The following is a 21272-nucleotide window of genomic DNA, read 5'->3' on the forward strand; positions in this document are numbered from 1 at the left end:
CCAAAACCCTGTTGGAAGAAGAAGGGAGGTCCAGAGTAGGCAGGGCGCGTAGGCTTTTGGGTGTTCCCCTTGTGGAGATTCCCTGTTGCCTTTCATACAGACACTGACCATGTTTAAAATAAAAATTAAAAAAATTCAACCAGACATTTAAGTCTACAGGGGAAGTTTGAGGTCTGAGGGGGCTCTGAGCAAAAGGTTTTCTGCTGGGCCCCCACCTCTGGCAGCAAGGAAACTGCTGGTTTGCAAACTGCATAGCAGGAGCAGAAAAACCAGGGCACTGGGGTCTGGAGAAAGCGTCTCAGAGAGATTCACCCCTTTCCTAGTGTGCCGTAAATCATCAAAGCCTCTGGCAGATATCAGACTTGCTTTCCAAGAAGCAGACGATTCACCGTTCTTCCAGAATTATCGACACATAAAAGCAATCGCTTCAAACATGACTAACACTTGGCGCCATTCGGAAGGCCAAGAGCTGAACTTCAAAACAACGGAGGCATCGTCTTTCATTTCCAGTTTTATAGTGCAGAGAAGCAATCTGTTTTAGTTGCCTGTGATGAGCCATACTATAATCTAGATGTTAAATGAGACAAGATGCAGGGAAATCGAGCTTCGGCGCCAAGTCTAGTATAGACTGGGATTCACAGTTTTACAAAGGTGTACACATTTTGGTGGTAATGCCTGCTTTAGCTGCCGAACAAAGACTTTGAAGATCCCAGAAGCTATTCACACCCACCAGACCACACTTGGAATACTGTTTCCAATTCTGGGCACCACAATTTAATAAGGATGTTGACAAGCTGGAACGTGTGCAGAGGAGGGCAACCAAGATGATCAAGGATCTGGAAACCAAGCCTTATGAAGAGTGGTTGAGGGAACTGGGTATGTTTAACCTGGAATAGAGGAGATGAGAGGAGATAGGCCATCTTCAAATATCTGAAGGGCTGTGTGGCAATCATACAGGGTCCCCGGACATTTAATGGTCTATTGATCCCTGTGCCACCACTGTGCTCGCTTCCCTGCTGCCACCAACCAGTTGTTGTTATTGTTGTTTAATTGTTTCATCGTGTCCGACTCTCCATGACCCCATGGACCAGAGCACACCAGGCACTCCTGTCTTCCACTGCCTATCGCAGTTTGGTCAGACTCATGTTTGTAGCTTCGAGAACACTGTCCAACCATCTCGTCCTCTGTTGTCCCCTTCTCCTTGTGCCCTCCATCTTTCCCAACATCAGGGAGTCTTCTCTTGTCATGAGGTGGCCAAAGTATTGGAGCCTCAGCTTCAGGATCTGTCCTTCCAGTGACCACTCAGGGCTGATTTCCTTCAGAATGGAGAGGTTTGATCTTCTTGCAGTCCATGGGACTCTCAAGAGTCTCCTCCAGCACCAGAATTCAAAAGCATCAATTCTTCGGCAATCAGCATTCTTTATGGTCTAGCTCTCACTTCCATACATCACTACTGGGAAAACCATAGCTTTAACTATATGGACCTTTGTTGGCAAGGTGATGTCTCTGCTTTTAGTTACTCTCTGGTAAAACACTGAGTCCAGTCAGTTGTTAAGAGTGAACCAAAAAAAAAGTTTATTTTACAAACATTAACAAGTTTATGGTTTCTCAGATAATATTCCTGTCAGTATCTTAACTTTAGTTTCTTTACCGGCCTATACCTTCCTAATACCTTCTGACTGATTATTTCAACTGTTTGACTGACTCCTCTTAACAAATTCTCTCACTCTCTCCCACCAGACTAGCCCAACCCACAGACATTTCTTATCTGTCTCTTCTAACTCCAGACTGTCTTCTTAACAACTCTAACTCTCTAAAAAAACCCCTCTGTGCTTAAACCTTATACACAGTTAACTCTGCCCCCTGGGGGTTCCCATTGGTTAGTCATTTTACAATTAGTTAACCCTTTCGCTATGAACCCAGTACGATGTCACACACATAGGAGGGCAAACGTCATAGGCTGTCACAGGGAAGCTGTTTTTTAAAGAATCAGATAATGTGTTGGTTCATAGAAAAAATATAGAAAGGCAAATTCCCTGGATGCAAAGATCCAAGGGGCAAGAGAACCTTACCAGAGATTTATCATCACAAAATATGCAGCAAAGCAAAGTATGGAAATCTAGGCTGTTAAACCTTTAAATTATATCATTCCAAAATATTCCTTTCTTCCCCCAGGATAGGAAAAGACCACACATTTAGTAAGTTAAAAATAGTTTCCTTACAAACTCTCTAAAGCTCAGAGACATGTGCTTTCCCACACATCAGTCAGAAAGGTTGCACAGGGAATAAAATTTAGTCTAGTTCCAATGTGGTGAAAGTTCCTAAATTATTGGTATATGAACTCAAGAATGGCCGATGAGAGCCACGTTGAGTTACACAGATAGACTGTGAACAAAGGCTTGGTTACCTAGTTCCTCCCAAGGTGAGATAAGCCTGACAGGACAGCTTACTCTATGGCATTAACCCCTTAATGCATTAATGAGGCTTAAGCATGTTGGTTATATGAGGCCGGTTGTCCCACAGAATACAAAGTTGTTACAAAAGATGAAGATGGATAAATCTGCAGGCTATTTTAAAGTGGTACCTCCGGTTGCGAACAGAATCTGTTCTGGAGGCCTGTTCGCAACATGAAAAGAACACAACCCGCAGCGACACGTCTGCGCACGCACGGGTTGCAATTCGCTGCTTCTGCGCATGTGCGTGACGTCATTTTTGCGCTTCTGTGCATGCGCAAGCGGCAAAACCCGGAAGTAACCCTTTCCGGTACTTCCAGGTTGCCACGGGATGGAACCTGAAAGAACGTAACATGAAGCAGACGTAACATGAGGTATGACTGTATTAAAGAAAAGCAAACAAAAGGAAAAGAAACTAAGAACCCTGTTTCTATGGCATCCAGCATTGGACTAGAACACAACACCTTGTGCACTAATCTGCCTGCATACTAAGATTGCCAGGAGGCCTTTCTCCATGTCTCTTCTCTAGCAGAAGGACAATGTGCATATATAAAATGGAGGGCCTTGTTTGTGGTGGCACCCCATCTCTGGAATGCCTTCTCAAGGGAGGTTTGCTTGGTTCTGACCCTGCATTCTTTTCAACACCGGGATAAAATGCCTTCCCATCCCTTGTGCGTTTCATATTGCTGTATTTTTAGCTGGCTGGATACTTTTTATCCCTCTTAATCTTATTGCAATTCTTTCATTTTAAATTTTTTAGCACATTGCCCTGGAATCCATTCTTTTGGATGAAAGGTGGCTTGGAATTATTTTTATGTATGTGTAAGAAAGAGAGGGAAAGCAGGGTGAGTACAGAGAAAAGTGCAGTTTGAAAGTGCAGTTCAAACAATGAATTAAACAATTGTTTAAAAACAAACAGCAGACTAGAGCGTGAAGCCTTAAAACCCATCTCCCTAGCCCAAATTTGCTTCCAATGCATCTTCCGAACTCAAATAAAAGTCTCTTGCCATACGCACGCCCCCTAGTGCCTTCTTGGCTTATAGCAGTTTATTATGGAAAGTAGTCAAAGGAAACAAACCAATTATTATTATTATTTATCAAGAATATTAATTAGGACTTTTCTTCTTACTGACATGTTTACCAACTCTTCCTTCTCTGTCTTCTGGCTTTTGTATTGCTAATTTCTCATCCTCCTCCTTGTATACATTTAAGAAGTCCTCTTTTTTTAGCCATAATTCACCACAACTCAGTTCCGGCATCTCTCAGGTGGGTGCCATTGTCATTATAAGAGAACAGGGGAGGTGTTCATGGTGAGTTCCAGTACCTCTTTTTCTATAAAAATAGCACTGCCTTTAAGAGATAGTCACCAGGTGCAACTATTTTCCCCTGTAGCTCAGGCGCGATTATTCTCAGTCTTTCCAGCATCCTCATAGTGGAGCTTACAAGCAGTGATGTACAAAATGAAAATTCTCCATCCTGTCAGCTTATATTTCTAACAGCTTTGGTGTGATTCATCTGTGGGAAGGAAATCTGGGCTGGCATTTTCTCCAGGTTTTTAAATTCTGGCAGCTGGTGGTCAAAGCAGGATACGGAAATCATTTTCAGCCTGAAGGTTCTCGCTAGTGGGGGCAACTTCTGGGAGCTGCAGGCCAGAGTTGGAAGGGGCAGCAGCAAAGCGGGGAGGGCCAAAGGCCGAAAGGGGGAAGAGCAATGGCTGTGACCTTTTGACAGTGCTCTATAATGGAGCAAAGCAAAACCAAGAGATTTTTGCGCAAACATAAATGCACCACACACGTATCTCACCATCCTGACAGGCAAAAGACATGATCACCGTTCAATAATCCTAAATCCATTTCCCTAGGAGTAAGCACTTTTGGACTCATAGAAGCATTGAATTGTAAGAGTGGAAAGGGACCCCGAGGGTCATCTAGTCTAACCCAAATGTCAGCTAAAGCATCCATGACAGATAGCCACCCAACTTCTGTTTAAAAACCTCCAACGAAGGAGAGTCCACCACCTCTCGTGGGAGTCTGTTCCACTACTGAACAGCTCCTACTGTCAGAAAGCTTTTCTGAACGTTTAGTGGGAGTCTCCTTTCTTGTAACTTGAAGCCACTGCCTTGAATTCAGAGCAGCAGAAAAAATCTTGCTGCATCTCTCATGTGACAACCTTTTAGATATTTGAAGATAGCTATCATATTCATAGGGATGCGGGTGGCGCTGTGGTCTAAACCACAGAGCCTAGGACTTGCCGATCAGAAGGTCGGCAGTTCAAATCCCCGCGATGGGGTGAGCTCCTGTTGTTCAGTCCCAGCTCCTGCCCACCTAGCAATTCGAAAGCACGTCAAAGTGCAAGTAGATAAATGGGTACCGCTCCAGTGGGAAGGTAAATGGCATTTCCGTGCGCTGCTCTGGTTCGCCAAGTGGCCATGCTGGCCACTTGACCCGGAAGCTGTACGCTGGCTCCCTCGGCCAATAAAGCGAGATGAGTGCTGCAACCCCAGAGTCGGCCACTACTGGACCTAATGGTCAGGGGTCCCTTTACCTTTATCATATTCATCTCTCTTCTCAATCTCCTCTTCTCCAGGCTATAAACAAGCTCCCTCATAAGGCTTGGTTTCCAGAGCCTTGGCCAACTTGGTTGCCCTCCTTTGCACACGTTCCAGCTCAGGGGTAGGCAACCTAAAGCCCTGGGGCAGGATCCGGCCCAATCGCCTTCTAAATCTGGCCCACAGATGGTCCTGGAATCAGCATGTTTTTACATGAGTAGAATGTGTCATTTTATTTAAAATGCATCTCTGGGTTATTTGTGGGGCCTGCCTGGTGTTTTTACATGAGTAGAATGTGTGCTTTTATTTAAAATGCATCTCTGAGTTATTTGTGGGGCATGAAAAAGGTTGCTGACCCCTGTTCTAGCTTGTCAATATCCTTCTTAAATTGTGGCGCCCAGAACTGGACACAGTACCCCAGGTTTGGTCTAACCAATGCAGAATAGAGCAGTACTATGATATCCCTTGACTGGACACTTACTTCTGAGTAGACATGTATTCCATCGACACTCAAAACAATATTATGCACTTTGATTGATCACAAACTCTATTTGCATTGCATTTCCATCTTTGCTGGATAGCAGGCAGCATGATTTTTATTATTTCTACGTCCCACCTTGCCTCTAAGAAGCTCAAGCTGGCACATCTTGTGTCTCTCTCTACCCACACCCTGTGGATTTCATCATCACAACAACCCTGTGAAGTAGATTAGACTGAAATAGAGTGATTAGCCAAAAGCCAGCAGTTAACTTCATGTCTTAGGAACTGAACATGAATCCTCCTGGTCTTCTTAGACTAGTTTGACTGATACTCTGCTTCATCTTCTCCTACTTCAATCTCTCCTGGTGTTTTGGAGTGAGAGTTGTAATCCAAAACATGGGAGAGCATCAGTTTGAGGGTGGCTGCTTTATCCACTGGACAACACAGTCTCTCTCCATACCACTGTTCACTGTGGTCAGTAAGATCCTTATTCCAGCCTCTCTGGAGCTCAGTTCTTTATAAATCCAGTTCTAATTAGTGCTTCAGGCAGACCTGTCTAAATAATTCTGTGCAGCATATTTAAATATAGATGTGTTACCTGCTTAGCTGGGGAAAAAAAATCAGGAGAGAGATCTGCTCAGCTGGATTTCCCCCCTTCCAGGTCTCTTTGAAGCTTCAGTCACTTATAGGATCTGAAGCTGTTCTGCTGCCTGAAGATTCTATCTTGCAGCCGAAGTGAACTTCAAAAAGCTGTAAGAGGGTCTTGAAATGTGTATCTGTGTCAAGTAGAAGTTTCCTGTCTTCTTTCAGGATGCAAAAATAGCAGCTTAGTTTGACAGTTTCTCTGGAGTAGCCATGTATCCAGCTTTATGGGAGACAGTCCTCTGTTTGAAGGACCCTGAAAAGGGAGAGAAAATGGGTCTTTAAGTTCCCCATCAACCTGTCTGACAGGTTATAGCGAGTAATTGGGAAAATGCAGAAGAGCTAGGTGTGAACCAATGGAGGGAAAAATCAAAAAATATTATAATCTTAGACTATAACTGTGAAGATGCATAAAATGGAAGGGTTTAAGGTCAGTGAGGAGGAGGAGGATTGGTTTGAGAAGATATTGAATTATTTGGGCAGGTTTGAACAATTTGGGGCAATTAAAATGTTAAAAGTTAAATAAACCTTGTGGAGGTGGGAGTGTTAAGGTATATAGAACTGTACATATAGTTGATTTGAATATGTTATCATTGATTATGTATACCCAATGTATCAGCCGCCTGGGCGGTTTCACTGTTTGTTTTGGGTGTTGGTAAAAAAAAGAAATTAAAAAGTTCCCCGTCAACAGTGAGCATATGGAGAGCAAATTGAGCAGGTACACAGCTCACCCGGCCACAGCTTTTCTTGCTATGGCAGGCATGTCCAAAGTCCGTTTTGGGGGCCTAATCCGGCCAGCTGATCGGTTTAATCCGGCCCCTGTGGCAGTTTATTTCCTGGGGTAAAATTCCCCGAAAGCTCAACAACTTCAATCCTAAAAAAAGGTCAACAATTTTGGTTGGCCCTCATGCACGTTCACTTCATCAAATCTGACCCTCTTTGAAGTTTGGGCACTCCTGTGCTATGGTGCTATTTTAAACCCCCCCCCCCCAATAATCTGCATGTATCCATATTAATAGGCACATGCACATTTCATGAAGATCTTTTTTCCCCTTTTTAGCAAAAAATAGAAATAAACAGTATGCTGAATCCTGCCGCTGTTCTACAGTCCCTGAACAGCAAAATTTTCATTTGAGGCATTTTTAGTTGTCTGTTTTATTGATGTTGATGAAATTTTGTATGGCTGAGCTAGTCAATATCCCAAAAAACTGGAAAAAACACCAAGGGGAGGAAGTGATCAACAAAGTAGTGGGAACCTTGGGAGGAAGTGATCATGTCATGCGTTTTCATCATACACAGGCAAGGGAAGGCAGAGTATAGTCAAACATGCACTCAGGACTTTTAGGCTGCTTTCAAAAAGCTTAAGAAACTACTGGGCAAGATTCCATGGTAATACTCAGGAGAAGGGAGTTAGTTTCTTAAAGGTGAAATACTGAATGCACAAATGCAGACAATTCCAGTAAGAAAAGTGGGAGGCATCTAAAGAAACTGGTGTGGTTCCATCAGCAGCTTACAAACAAGCCGAGATTTAAAGGCATTATAAGAAATGGAAGAATTGAGAGATCACAAAGGGTATACACGAGTAGCCAAGTTTCGGAGGTCAGAATGAGCTCAGGCTTGTAAAAGCTCCCTTAAGAGATGGTGGACTCTCCTTCCTTGGAGATTTTTAAGCAGGTTGGCTGGCCATTTGTCATGGATGCTTTAGTTGAGATTCCTACGTTGCAGAAGGTTGGACTAGATGACCCTCAGGTACCTTCCAACTGGACAATTCTACGATTGCTCTTTGGCCAATTTGTTAAATGAAGTGTTTCCTCAAAACTTGTGAGCAAATATATAAAATTGCAAGAACATTTAGTAAAGGAGTTGCTGGATCTCCAAATGTTTTTTAACAGTGCAATGCTAAATAAATCTATTGACATTAGTTTAAGTATCTGATACTTTTAGTACCTGATACTTTTAGTACATAAAATGTGTTCCTTAGTGGACATAGTGTAGTTACCTATTTGGGTTTAAAGTAGCACCTGTACAACAAATAGTTGTGTATGAAGTGAACAGGAGGAAGTAAAGACAAACTTCTTTCTGACTGAATACTATCATCCATCCCACAAATGGAGACAACCAAAACTTCAAGATGAAGTGTTGTTTTATGGACATGTGCAGACTTGTTTCAAGAACAAGGAATTTCCCCAGAAGCCAGTTTTAATCCTGCATGTTTGGAAGAGGTCTGGCACTCAAGTTTGCACTCCCCGAGAGGGCAAAATACTATCCTTAGGAGTGTAGCAGCTGCAAAGTAGTTTATGCTTTCCATTCGTTTTTTTCAAGAAACTCATGTTCTTCTCATTTAAAAAAGTACCCTTGATTACATTGTTTTGGTAACATAGAATGAGTCCCTATTTAGTGAACATTTCAATGTTTTGGGGGAAAATAATTTCAAAAAGGGACCTGTTCCAATTCTTAAATAAAAAGGGAACAGTAGTAGGCCTGATTTAGAGTTTGCTTAATCTGTCTGAGAAATCAATAGCTACTTATAGGCTACATGACAGACATTTCAAGTGACATCTCTTGGACCAAAACTTAAGACTATTTATTTTCTACATGTAAATTGTGATCCTTTCCACTGATCCTTTTTATCTTCAATCAGTTTTCACATAATGTTCCAAGAGTTTGGAAGTATTCATTTTGAATGGACCCAATAACTGAAATTAGGATGACATGAGAGGAAGGTTGCTCAAGTGTCAGGATGGTGGTGAAAATTTTGTTCCACCCACAACAGTAGTTCTCCTCTTCCACAGCATGTTTGGCAGCAAATGTAAGTAAAGAGTTGTATAGGCAGACCAGACACCTCATCCAATGATACAACAAGCAAGATCAAGCCCACCCCACTGAGTCCCATTCTAGATGTGTTTCTTTGCCACATTAACTGAATGTTGTCCATGAATAACTAACAGGAATGTGTCATAACTGAAGATTCCAAAACCAAATCCTTTATTTTTCACAACTGTATAAATGTGCTCCAAGTATTTATGTCCAAGACAAAGTTTAAAAGAAACATGCTGTACAGCAAACTTTGATCAGTTTGCTGGTGTATTAACTCCTCTCATCTGTTAAACTTAGTTACAATACCAGTCATGGTAAGATACATTTTGAGTTCAAGAAGTGTAGCACGATGTTTAGCTATTACAGCTTGTGCACACATGTTGCACTTCTGGTAAGAGATGCAGAGAGATATGCACTGTAACACTGGAAACTAGATTGATTCACTTTAAATAGCATCAATATCAATGTCCTCTTCCTTGTTGTTTGCAGGCTTCACAGTTTCAACCTTAGGTACACTGGCCGTCTTGGAGTACACCACCTGCACAAAGAGGTAGGTTTCATTAGTGCAATGAAGTCAACAAGCTTGAGGTTTTCTAAATGTAGATGGCTACTACAGTAAATATGCCTGCATGGGAGTACAAAATCCTGTTTCAAATCAAAGACTTAGTTGCCGTTAGGTTATTGCTACAGATATTTTTAAAGATAGATTTAACCAACTTTTCAAAGCTGAGCTTAACACATACTTCAATATTTTCATCTTCATCCTCTTCCTCTTCATTGCCAGATGACTCCTCTTCAGCTTCTTTCAGCCATTTAATGAAGGGTTCTGCTTTGACACGAATTTCTTTGGCAAGCTCTTTAGAGACATATTTCTTCGAGGCCTACAAAAGAAGACTGATGTCAATTCTATGCACTGCATTGTTTCCTTACCTCAACATTTAATGAACAACTTGGAACTTAATATCTATGAGTACATGTTGCTGAGGTTTGCCTCTTCCCACATTATGGAGGGCAGTTGGGCTGGAAATGTGACAGAGGAGTGGGTCAGTCAGTGCATACAATTCCACAGGCATGAGAAATCAATGTTTGAATTTTTAACCCCAAACTTTTGGGGGAGGATCCTATGTACCGATGTACAAGTTGTCTCATCCCCCTTCCCAGGCTACCATCTCCTTCCCTCCCTCTGTACTCTTGGATATTAAGTTCTATCAAAGAGCAAAATCCTGCAGCACAATCACACAATTCATAAATGCCATCACTGCCATTCAAACAGGTGTACATTTACAAGTTTGATTATTTGTGAGATTTATCTTGCTATGTAATTAATACAGACCTTTTCCGCCCAGCTCAGAATGACCTCCTCTTCCAGAAGATCTGCATCATACATTTCCTTCAGGATATGTGGAATTTTAGAAATCAGCTGAGACTGATGCATGGCTACCACACACTCCAGGCCATGAAGAAGGTATCTTTGAGCCTTCTTGTTGTTGTGGCAGAACTGTGAAATGAATTGGGATGATCAGGGAACAGAAATCCATTTGCATACACGAGCCTTATTAGCCACTTCCCAGACTGCAATAGGCAACTCGGGGTTTACCCAAACCAATGAGCAAGCTGTCGCAAGAGAACACTTGAATTTTACTTTGGGGCTGCAGGATGCTTTGCCTTCTCCGCATCCAGTGATGAAACTCAGTGGGCTGCCTGCAGAGGCATGGAATACTCCATCCAATTTGAACCACTCACAGTATTTCCATACCAGACACAGGCCATCGCCCTATCACCCAGCACAGAAACCAAGAGACGGCTAATGAGGGAAGGAGTGTGTAACTAACTTTCTGGAGTTAATTTACCAGAGCAGTGTAAACAAATGCAGGAAAAGCATTGCAAATAAATCAATTGTTGAAACAGAATACAACTTGCAGCTTGATTGTATGTCACTCTAATTTTGAGTTCTAAATGCTGTCGCTTCACCATGTTTTAGGTGTATGATAAATCACTGGTAGAACTTACACGCAAGAAATGTCGCCTGTACTTCTTTATCTGCTCTCTGACCTTTTCATCAAAGAGGACTTCAGTCAATACCAGGGGTCCCATAGCTTTGACATCCAGTCTTTCTGCTTCTGCCACTATATCTTTATCAGATGTTTCTATGACACCTTCTTCCTTCTTTTTCTGAAAATATAAAAAACATGCTACTATACTTGCAACCATGCTGGCTATACCTAAATTCCTTAATAGTTAGTTCACTTAATGGATGAGCCAGCTACTCTAGTTAAAAGGTTATGTCATTTCAGCACAACAGGAGCACACTAATATCCTTTTTTACCTTAACAAAGTCAAATAGTATATTAACTCTTTCTTCAATAGTCCTTTCTAGGTCATCAGTCAGGGTGAGAACTTTTGCATGATCGCTGATTTCATCCATTCTGCGTCTCTGGGCTTCTTCGGTTGTGTCTTCACCCCAGTCGTCGTCATCATCATCCTGAAAAGTAAAAGTGGTTAATGTAACAAGTGAGAACATAAATGTAACACAAAGAACCACTTTGACACACACCTCTCATATATAGGTAAGCAATGACCTGGAATACATTCTGATCAAGACATTTCTCTCTCATTCAATTTGACCATGTGTACTTACCACATGTGGAGGACTAAGCTCTTCTGGTGCTGCTGACTGTGGGGATGGTGTCTCAGTATTAGACACAGAACCATTCTCTTTATCCTTGCCTTTTCTATTCTTCTTTTCTTTCTCTTTCTTGCCTGTACCAGTCTCACTGCTCTCTGCAAACATTAACAAGTCTTTATTCAATAGCTGCTTTCAAACAGTTTCATCTGATGTTTCAGTTTCAGTCACAGCTGTCCCAACACCTCTAAATATAGCTTATGAAATTTTACTTTACTGTTTTCAGATGAGCATAATCTTAGTTTCACCTGAACCAGGGGCTGGCAAGACTGCTTAATATGTCTTTTGGGGTGATAGCTTTTTCTCAAGCCAACACTGTGCGGTTGCCTTTTAGAAAAGACACATGGAAAACACCTGACTCTGAGTCAGACACCAAAAGAAATACCAAAACCAATCACCTCTAAGTGAACATTCAGAGTGCTACTAATTGCGTGTGTTACAGAACTAAACTTTTCTAGATCCAGCATAACCCAAAGTGTTGACAATAGTTGACCAGCTACTTGCAGTTACAGAAAAAGTACTCTGTGTGACAATATAGAAAACTAGAAGGCAGTACTCTCACCTCATGTAGACCAGGATGTACAGAATTTGCTCATGGAGAATAACAGCAATGGCTAGGATGTTAAGAGTCTATATAACAGATGGCCTCACCTACAGAGGCCACTGGAATAGGTCAGACTATGCTTACTATAGCAAGCTTAAATTGAAGCAGACAAGTAGTTATCTGCCACAGAGTGTTGCTTGCATAAAATAGTTTCAAAGAATGGTACCCTGCCAGCCTAATTTATGATCTGTCCTTTGGTGCACCAAAACCAGAGGAATTTATTCACTTACCAGGTGGGTTTTTGAGGATGAATGTGCAGAGTTTATGGTTTGTGTCAAGCATGCCTCGATAGCCACAGGCTTTGCAAGAGTTACCAATGGTTTGTTTCTTAGGATTGACATGCTGTCAAAAAAAAGTAGTAGTTTTAATGCCTGCCATCTTCCCAATTACCTTGGCACTAAATGCAAAGTAATAATTTTTCATTGCTACTCTAAAAGCCTGGAGGGGAAGGAAAACTCAACGTTCAAAGGTCTTATTACCTTGCAAAAGATCCCCTTCTCCCTCTTGTGTGGTAACCACAGCAAGGTCTTGAGGTTCAGGAAACAGGAAGTTTCCGAGACCTTCTTGAAATGGTGACACACCAAAAAAACCTCCTTTGCACAGTAGTCAATGGAGATACAGTTTTGGGAGTGCTGGTACTCCCCTGCCCCCCAAGAAGGAGGCATCTCAGCAGAACTTCAAGTTGGGGAAGGCAATGCAGTTTTAGATTCAGTTCAAGGTGCTGCATTTCACTTTTCAAGCACCCAATGGTCCAGGACAAGAAATGAATGAGGCACGCAAACAAGCCCCCATACCCCTACTCCAAGTGGACTGGCTCCTTGCACAGCAATCTAAAACCAACTGTTCTATGCAAAGGAATCCAGTTAACTTATACAGTGGTGCCTCGCAAGACGAAATTAATCCGTTCCGTGAGGCTCTTTGTATAGCGGTTTTTTCGTCTTGTGAAGCAAGCCCATTGACAGCTTAGCGGATTAGCGCTATTAGCAGTTTAGCGGCTTCTAGCGGATCAGCTGATAAGCGGCTTAGGGCTTAGGAAAAGGGGAGAAAAAGGGGGAAAACCCCGCAGGAACTCGCAAGACATTTTCGTCTTGCGAAGCAAGCCCATAGGGAAATTCGTTTTGCGAAGCGCCTCCAAAACGGAAAACCCTTTCGTCTAGCGGGTTTTCAGTCTTGCGGGGCACCACTGTAATTTGCTATGTTTGCCTGATTTCTATTCTTAAGGAGGAGAAATCTGACAAAATTTAACTAGCATACTCAAAATTCAGGACAGTACAATCCTAATACATGTCTATTCAAAAGGCCCAATGAGTTCAGCAAGACTTCTATATATGCAACTATAGGATTGCAATGTCATACATTCAATGACTTCACATTACTGTTTCCCCTGATACAAATGCTGAAGCATAAGCTATGCAAGGAAAGGAAACCTCCAGTTAAAGTGAAAGCTCAGCTGTATATTTACTTCATTTCTTATTTTTAATTAAATAACTTATGGCACTGCAGATAGGATTTACAGGCAGCCTCCTCTCCTGGCACTTACTAGACAAATGTGTGGCACTCCAGCATTAGCCACTTTCAGACAATGCATTGCAAATTATATTGTCAGTCTTTAAAAGACACCTGCGAATATTCTGAAAGTAGTACCTACCAGATCAGTTTCGGGATTCTCACACTCAGGACAGAGAACAAATTTTTTAATGAACCCATCCAACATGTCTTGTAGCTTATTCGCCTCATGAGATCCATTGACAATGTAACGGTCATTCTTAACATCAAACTGGGTCTGCGCTCCCAGCTCACAACCAAAAAATTTGGTGGGATCTAATAAAAGAAAAAAAATTATTACGACTCTGCAATGGCTTTTCTCCCACCCCAATTTATGTTCAAAACATTAGCAGGCTCTTGCTACATTAATAACAGTAAAAAAGAAGTTGGAACTCTTTTTTTAACCACAGCATGTTTCACTATAAATCTGAAGACCAGTGTCAAAATTCCCTGCCCACAACAGCATCATTTAGGAGCGCTGGTTATAACCAGCTCAGTACTGCTATTTGTTAAATATAAGGCAGTACAAAACTAAACATTGTGTCATCTTAAAAGTACTGTTAGTCATGTCAGGCTACACTGTTTCCTTACAGTTTCCTTCTCGCCTTAGGGGCTTTCTACTGACTTCATGAGACAAAATGACAAGGTTGTGTATGTTGACTGATGCAGAAGCAGCTGCATGGCGATTGCTAGTACACTTGGAATGTTCAAATTTGATACAGGAGCAATCTGAGCAGGGCCTGATTTTTCTGTGCAAGTTAAATTTGTGCAGTGTTAGAACAAATGACATATGCAAGTTTTTAGTGTCTTGTACAAAAAGAAGGGATGGCAGAGTAAAATGTCTATGCACCAACTTACACGTAGGAGGCCGATTAAGCGCCTTTGCAACGTCAACCATGTTGACTATAACTGTCTTTATCCCATTTCCTTTGCCCTCAACCTAGGAAGAGAAGATTTGTTAAACATGCTTATTCAACCCAGCTCAATTCAAGAAATAATTCTTTTGTTTCAGGAGTTTTAAACAGGTGAAATTCAAGCTAGGCCTTAAGAAATTTAAATATTGCAGCTACTACCTTGGCAATCAGACGGGGCATTTTGTAGCGATAGAACTGATCTGAAACACTGCGGTTGACATTGACAGACATTTTGGCTTATTAGTAGCTTTATCAATAAGATGGAGAGATCTTTGATTGCAACTTTTTGGTATCTTCTGTCTGGAGAAGACGTGATGACATAAACGACTGCAAGAGTTCTCGGTCTCTGACATGAAAAATTTTTCGCCACCGAGGCTGTGAGGTTCTTGCTTGTATGCTATATTTCCCCAATACAGGTACCAATGGCTGCGCAACAGCTCTGCAAATTAAGAAAGCAAGATTTAGTTTCTGTAGCACTGAGGATAACATTCATGCAAGACTCAGCCAATGTCAAGAGATAGCGCTTGGAAACCATTTTAGGGGCTAGGTCAACTTTAGCAAAATTTCATTTGTTAACTTTTTCCATTTACCACCCAAGACAGAATTAAAGTATGTGTGAGCAAAGGCTACATTGTTTTTTTATTTTCTTAAAACACAGCATTGCCAAGTCTAAATAGCCCACTGAACCTTTTGTATCTTTAAACAATCATATGCGAAGAACAACTTTTTATAATATTAAACACTATATAAGTTATATATATAAATAGTCTACTTGGTTGTTAAGCTGCTTGACAAAAATGGGCAGATAGAATATTAAAACCAAACAACTGTAAAAGTAACACGAGTGAATTATGCCTGCTTGTGCCAAGAACAGTGAACTTGGTACAATTATAAGCCTTTTATGTTGCATGTTGACTCAGTAATAACTTGTCACATTCCACTGCACAGTCACTCTGCACCTATTTAGCAGGTGGATATTTTCATTAAACCTTTACCAGTTAATGTTGAACCAGCACTTGCTTTCAGTGGGAGTTCATATGAAAGGCACCTCCTACATATTTTAAGTCTCTTGTATCCTCAAGGGTATACTGTGCTAGTAAGCGAATGTTGGAGTGGGGCCATACCTACTTAATCAGCACCACTAAAATTTATCTGAACCACCTCATTACACAAGTCCCTTGCCATAAAGAACAATTGCCTGTACTTATTTAAGCGAATCAAAGCTGTTTACGCCAAAACAACCAGTAACACAGCAGATAAGGTTTCAAGCATGGAACTTTGCTCTCCCACCCTTTCCACCACATGACCTAAACACGTGCCTGCAGCAGCATGAACCCCCCCCCAAAAAAGATCCGAAGTAAAAAAAGAAACAAAAATACGGGGGGGGGGCGCAAAACCTTTACACTAAATACTTTGGAACCTGGAGGAAAAAGAAAACGTGATGCTTTTACCTGCAGGGGAGAAAAGCCATTCACACGCCACGAGGCCTCCGCGTATAAAGAGCACTTCCGCTCCCTCCCTCCCTTCGGTTTAATAAAAAAGCAAAAGCCCCCAAAACCCCACCTCCCCTTCACCCAGGCGTCGGAATGACTCAGAAATGCAGCAATTAAGCACTGAGTCAGCCTTATATACGAGGGGCGGCAGCGTGCCGCGCAGGCGCTTCTCCTCTCTTCCCCTCCCTCCGATCTCCTCTCCCCCGCCCCGCGTCGCTCTCTGAACCCGGGAAAAAGAGAGGCATGGCGAGAGAAAGAGACCGACCGACCGACCGAGAGAAAGAAAGAAAGGAGCCCTCGCCCTCCTCCACCCTCCCGGCGCTGCGGGTTTAGGAACTGCGCCACAGAGCGCGCACTCTCCCCAACCCCCGCGTCTCCCTCGCCGCCCCTCCCTCCGCCCAGCATCACGAGGGAGGGAGGCGCGGAAGACCTGGCAGCCGCCATCTTGTGGAGAAACCCGCGACCGCGGAGAGGGGGGGGGGGAGAGAAGAGAAGAAGCCTGGATAAAAAGCGCAGCGGCGACCACCGTCTTTATTATTATACACACTTTCGCCCCATCTTACCGCCCCACTTTCCTACCGCGGAATGAGGGACGGGGGCCGCGGCATAGCTCTCAGACGTCCCCCCCCCACGAGAGAACTAGAAGAGGGGCTTATTGTTATCACAGCGACGCATTTAAGTGAAAAAAACCTTACGAAAAGGGGCCCCAGAGGCCTCTGCCCCATGGCCGCCCCCACCGCCCTCGCTATCCCCCACCCCACCTCCGTTTCTTTCCCTCTTGAGGCCCCGCTTCGCCTTTCCACAAAACCACCCCCGACCCGGATTTCCCACCGCCGCGTCCCCTCAGGAGAGGGAGCCCCTTCAAGCGCCCCCCCCACGCCTGTTCAAACGGCCGCCGCCTCCCTCGCGACTCACCGTTTTCGTCCAATACAGACATAAACCCAACGCTGCTCGCCCGGGGCTGTGACGAAGGCCGAATCGGTGTTGAGGAGAAACGATGAGCGACGTCGGGGGGTTGAAGGGGGGGAAGAGAGAGGTGTAGCCACCGAGCACCCGGACGCTGGAAGGGGGCGGTGTGGTGTTTCTTCTTCTTCGTCTTCCTCCTGCTCCCCTTCCTCCTGCAGTCCTTTCAAAGTAGACGTATATTACTTAAATATAGATATATATATATAGATATTGATCTCCGCTCTCTTCTGTGTCCGGTGGTCGAGGGCGGAGGAGGCCGGCGCCGCAACCGCCAGGAAGAGGGGAGGGGGGGTCCGAGCGTCCTGAGGCGGGCGGGATCAGCGGGAGCGGCCGTGCCGGTTGCTCTGCCGGGAGGGAAATACAGTCAGCTGAGGCAGCATTGTTAGAGGGGGTTGGCGGCGGCGGCGGGGGCGCGCGCGCGTGCGGGTGGCGCGCGAAGCCGCGGAGGGGGGGGCGGAGGAACGGCGCGCGCGCGCACCTCAAGGCTCGGCAAAACCTGCCGTAGAGGCAACCGAGGCGCTTTTTTCTTTCTTTCTTTTTTTTAAACTGGGAGCTCGCGCGCGATCGTAGGGCGGTGGGGGGGGGGGAAAGGAGGGGTAGGGGAAGGCCATAATGGCCGCCGAGCACTTACCTCTAGAATGTTCTCGCTCCGACTGAACAACGCCGTCGCCAAGGCTGAGATCAATCAGCCGCCGGCGAGGACGCGCCCACCCCGCCGCGGTATTGGCTGCGCGCTTTGACTTCGGCCGGTCTCATTGGTTCCGGGCTCCTGTCTGTCATGGCGCTTGGTGACCTCCCCCTCCCCACGTCTCTTCCCTCTCTCTCAACATTCCGCCCCCCCCCCACGCGCCACCTCCCCGGCCGGCCGCTACGATCGAAGAACTACCAGCGCCCGAAAGGACATCGCGTTTACAAGACGGGGCCAGAGTCTCGCGAGAGTTCAAGCTGAGGGGGAAGAATGAGTCAGTGCCTGGCACATGGGGGAGGGGAGGGAGTGCGGTTCTTGGTCGCCTCGCTTCGTAACGTGAAGACGCGATAAGAGGGTCGGGAGTTATGTTAAGGAGCAAGAACGTAAAATGCACCTCTCTAAATCCTTTTAAAGGTCGCGCCGATTCTGTTCTCTTGAATTTTGAGGAATCTCAACTAAAGCATCCATGATGGCCATCCAACCTCTGCTTAAAAACCTACAAGGAAGGAGAGTTCACCACCTCCCAAGGGAGACCATTCCACGCTGAAGAGCTTTTGTCGTCAGAAAGTTATTCCTGAAGTAATAATAATAATAATAATTTATTATTTATACCCCGCCCATCTGTCTTGGTTTCCCCAGCCACTCTGGGGAGCTTCCAAGAAAACACTTAAGATACAATAATAATAATAATAATAATAATTTATTATTTATATCCTGCCCATCTGGCTGGGCCTTCCCAGCCACTCTGGGCGGCTTCCATAAAAACCAAAAATACAGTAAAATCACACGTTAAAAACTTCCCTGAACAGGGCTGCCTTCAGATGTCTTCTGAATGTCAGGTAGTTGTTTATCGCTTTGACATCTGCTGGAAGGGCATTCCACAGGGCAGGGGCCACTACCGAGAAGGCCCTCTGCCTGGTTCCCTGTAGCTTTGCTTCTCGCAATGAGGGAACCGCTAGAAGGCCCTCGGCGCTGGACCTCAGCGTCCGGGCAGAATGATGGGGGTGGAGACGCTGCTTCAGGTATACTGGACCGAGGCCGTTTAGGGCTTTAAAGGTCAGCACCAACACTTTGAATTGTGCTCGGAAACATACTGGGAGCCAATGTAGGTCTTTCAAGACCGGTGTTATATGGTCTCGGCGGCCGCTCCCAGTCACCAGTCTAGCTGCCGCATTCTGGATTAGTTGTAGTTTCCGAGTCACCTTCAAAGGTAGCCCCACGTAGAGCGCATTGCAGTAGTCCTTGCGGGAGATAACCAGAGCATGCACCACTCTGGCGAGACAGTCCGCAGGCAGATAGGGTCTCAGCCTACGTACCAGATGGAGCTGGTAAACAGCTGCCCTGGTCACAGATTTGACCTGTGCCTCCATGGACAGCTGTGAGTCCAAAATGACTCCCAGGCTGCGCACCTGGTCCTTCAGGGGCACAGTTACCCCATTCAGGACCAGGGAATCCTCCACACCTGCCCGCCTCCTGTCCCCCAGAAACAGTACTTCTGTCTTGTCAGGATTCAACCTCAATCTGTTAGCCGCCATCCATCCTCCAACCGCCTCCAGACACTCACACAGGACCTTCACTGCCCTCACTGGTTCTGATTTAAAAGAGAGGTAGAGCTGGGTATCATCTGCATACTGATGAGCACCCAGCCCAAACCTCCTGATGATCTCTCCCAGCGGCTGCATGTAGATGTTGAAAAGCATGGGGGAGAGGACAGAACCCTGAGGCACCCCACAAATGAGAGCCCAGGGGTCTGAACACTCATCCCCCACCACCACTTTCTGAACACGGCCCAGGAGGAAGGAGCGGAACCACTGTAGGACAGTGCCCCCAGCTCCCAGCCCCTCAAGACGGTCCAGAAGGATGTTATGGTCGATGGTATCAAACGCCGCTGAGAGATCCAGCAGAACTAGGAAACAGCTCTCACCTTTGTCCCTAGCCCGCCGGAGATCATCAACCAGTGCGACCAAGGCAGTTTCAGTCCCATGATGAGGCCTGAATCCCGACTGGAAGGGATCCAAATGGTCCGCTTCTTCCAGGCCTGATAATAACCTATTAAACATTAAAAGCTTCCCTAAAGTTTAGTCGGAATCTCCTTTCTTGTAACTTGAAGCCATTGGTTCAAGTCCTACCCTCCAGAGCAGGAGAAAACAAGCTTGCTCCATCTTCCATGTGACAGCCCTTCAGATATTTGAAGATGGCCATCATAAATACAACCAGAGATTATGATAAAGGGCCTCACAGCATTTATCCCATGTATATCAGTGAGCACTGCTCAGATTGACGCTTCTGCTGAGGAAAGCCTGAGGACTGTGGTATATATATACACATGACAGGAACATAGATGTAGATCCTCCTATACAAACACTTCTTGTACGTAAATTCAATTATCCAAACACGAGGAACTAGTACACAAACCTTGCTATACACACCACAGATTCAGATTTCCGAAGAGCTGGACCTGCCTGTAGTACTGTAAACAAATAAGCCGCCTTTAACAAGCCTTGCTTTTTGTATTTTGCTGGTCCTCAGCAGCCGTTCCACTGAAAACCATGGAGAAAGGGGGGAGAGATTAGACAAATTAGAGCATTTTTCCTTCCATGTTTGCCTTCTGCAAGGTTTCAGAAGGTTCCCCTGGTTTTTAACATCATTTTGGGGTAAAAATTCTGTGGTTGGGAGCACATTAGAAATTTTCTCATAGGAATCGATGGAAATCACCAACCTATTATGCAAACACTTGCTTAACAAACTGTTTTATGAGAACACATTATGCTTGGATAGGAGGACCTGCATCTGTTGTGTTTTCATGGCACATTTGCCAGTCCTCTTGGCTCGTGGGACCAAACTCGATCAGCTTCTTGCACATACCAACATCTCAGGAGTTCTATTACACACCATGTTGGTACCTACTGAAGGTCTAGAGAGCTGTGAGTGGAAATGTACTATACATACAGGTGAAATGCACTGAGATGAGAAGGTTTTTTCAGCTGTAAATACCTTCAAGATGTACTAATGCAAGGGACTAATTTCTGTGTGGTTTCTGTGCCCTTTGCACAGGAATCACACTTATTATCAGACCAAACTCATATTGCCTGGTTCTGCTTTAGACATACTATAAGGCCATACTCTCACCCATGTGCTGTGAATAGATTACACCATGTTGTTCAAGGCCACCCACTAATCAGCAAACTTTCCTAGCTGCAACTGCAGAGTACTCTGCTCTCCCGGAGAAGTGATCTCTGCTGCGCCTTGCTCCCTTTCAAAGGAACCGAAACTGGAATGGCTAGAGGACGGGAGATTGCTGAGCAAACACCCCCGTAATCCTGTCTTTAGATTGCTGCAACTCCTCTTTGCCCCTTTTGCTGCATCTCCGCTCTTGAGTTTAATCAGGGTGGCATCAGATGTCACAGCAGATGTTATCGTGGAGGATGAAGTTATCAGT

The 21272-nt window shown here is 44.5% G+C and overlaps 1 protein-coding gene and 1 long non-coding RNA gene across 5 annotated transcripts; one reads left to right on the plus strand and one right to left on the minus strand.

The window, feature by feature from the left end:
- Positions 1-8112: 8112 nt before the first annotated feature.
- Positions 8113-9271, plus strand: LOC307203170. The gene is made up of 2 exons (XR_013833142.1): positions 8113-8472; positions 8511-9271. It is a non-coding gene; the product is annotated as an uncharacterized lncRNA (long non-coding RNA).
- On the minus strand, positions 9086-17927 carry EIF5 (eukaryotic translation initiation factor 5). Of its 4 annotated transcripts, none has more exons than XM_079953739.1 (12): positions 17777-17927; positions 17095-17305; positions 14846-15125; positions 14631-14712; positions 13876-14048; positions 12458-12569; positions 11579-11721; positions 11267-11422; positions 10951-11112; positions 10274-10438; positions 9684-9821; positions 9086-9478 (listed from the first exon to the last, which is right to left on the minus strand). In XM_079953739.1, the coding sequence occupies exons 3-12, from the start codon at positions 14915-14917 to the stop codon at positions 9386-9388; spliced, it is 1296 nt and encodes a 431-aa protein (XP_079809865.1). In that variant the 5' UTR covers positions 14918-15125; positions 17095-17305; positions 17777-17927; the 3' UTR covers positions 9086-9385. The 4 variants fall into 4 exon arrangements, with proteins under 4 accessions (XP_079809865.1, XP_079809864.1, XP_079809863.1 ...); XM_079953738.1 differs by having other exon boundaries at positions 17095-17489; positions 17777-17922; XM_079953737.1 differs by lacking the exon at positions 17777-17927 and having other exon boundaries at positions 17095-17532.
- Positions 17928-21272: the final 3345 nt, after the last annotated feature.

This window comes from Podarcis cretensis (assembly GCF_951804945.1).
Source record: "Podarcis cretensis genome assembly, chromosome: 1".
In the NCBI taxonomy this organism is placed as follows: Eukaryota; Metazoa; Chordata; class Lepidosauria; order Squamata; family Lacertidae; genus Podarcis; species Podarcis cretensis.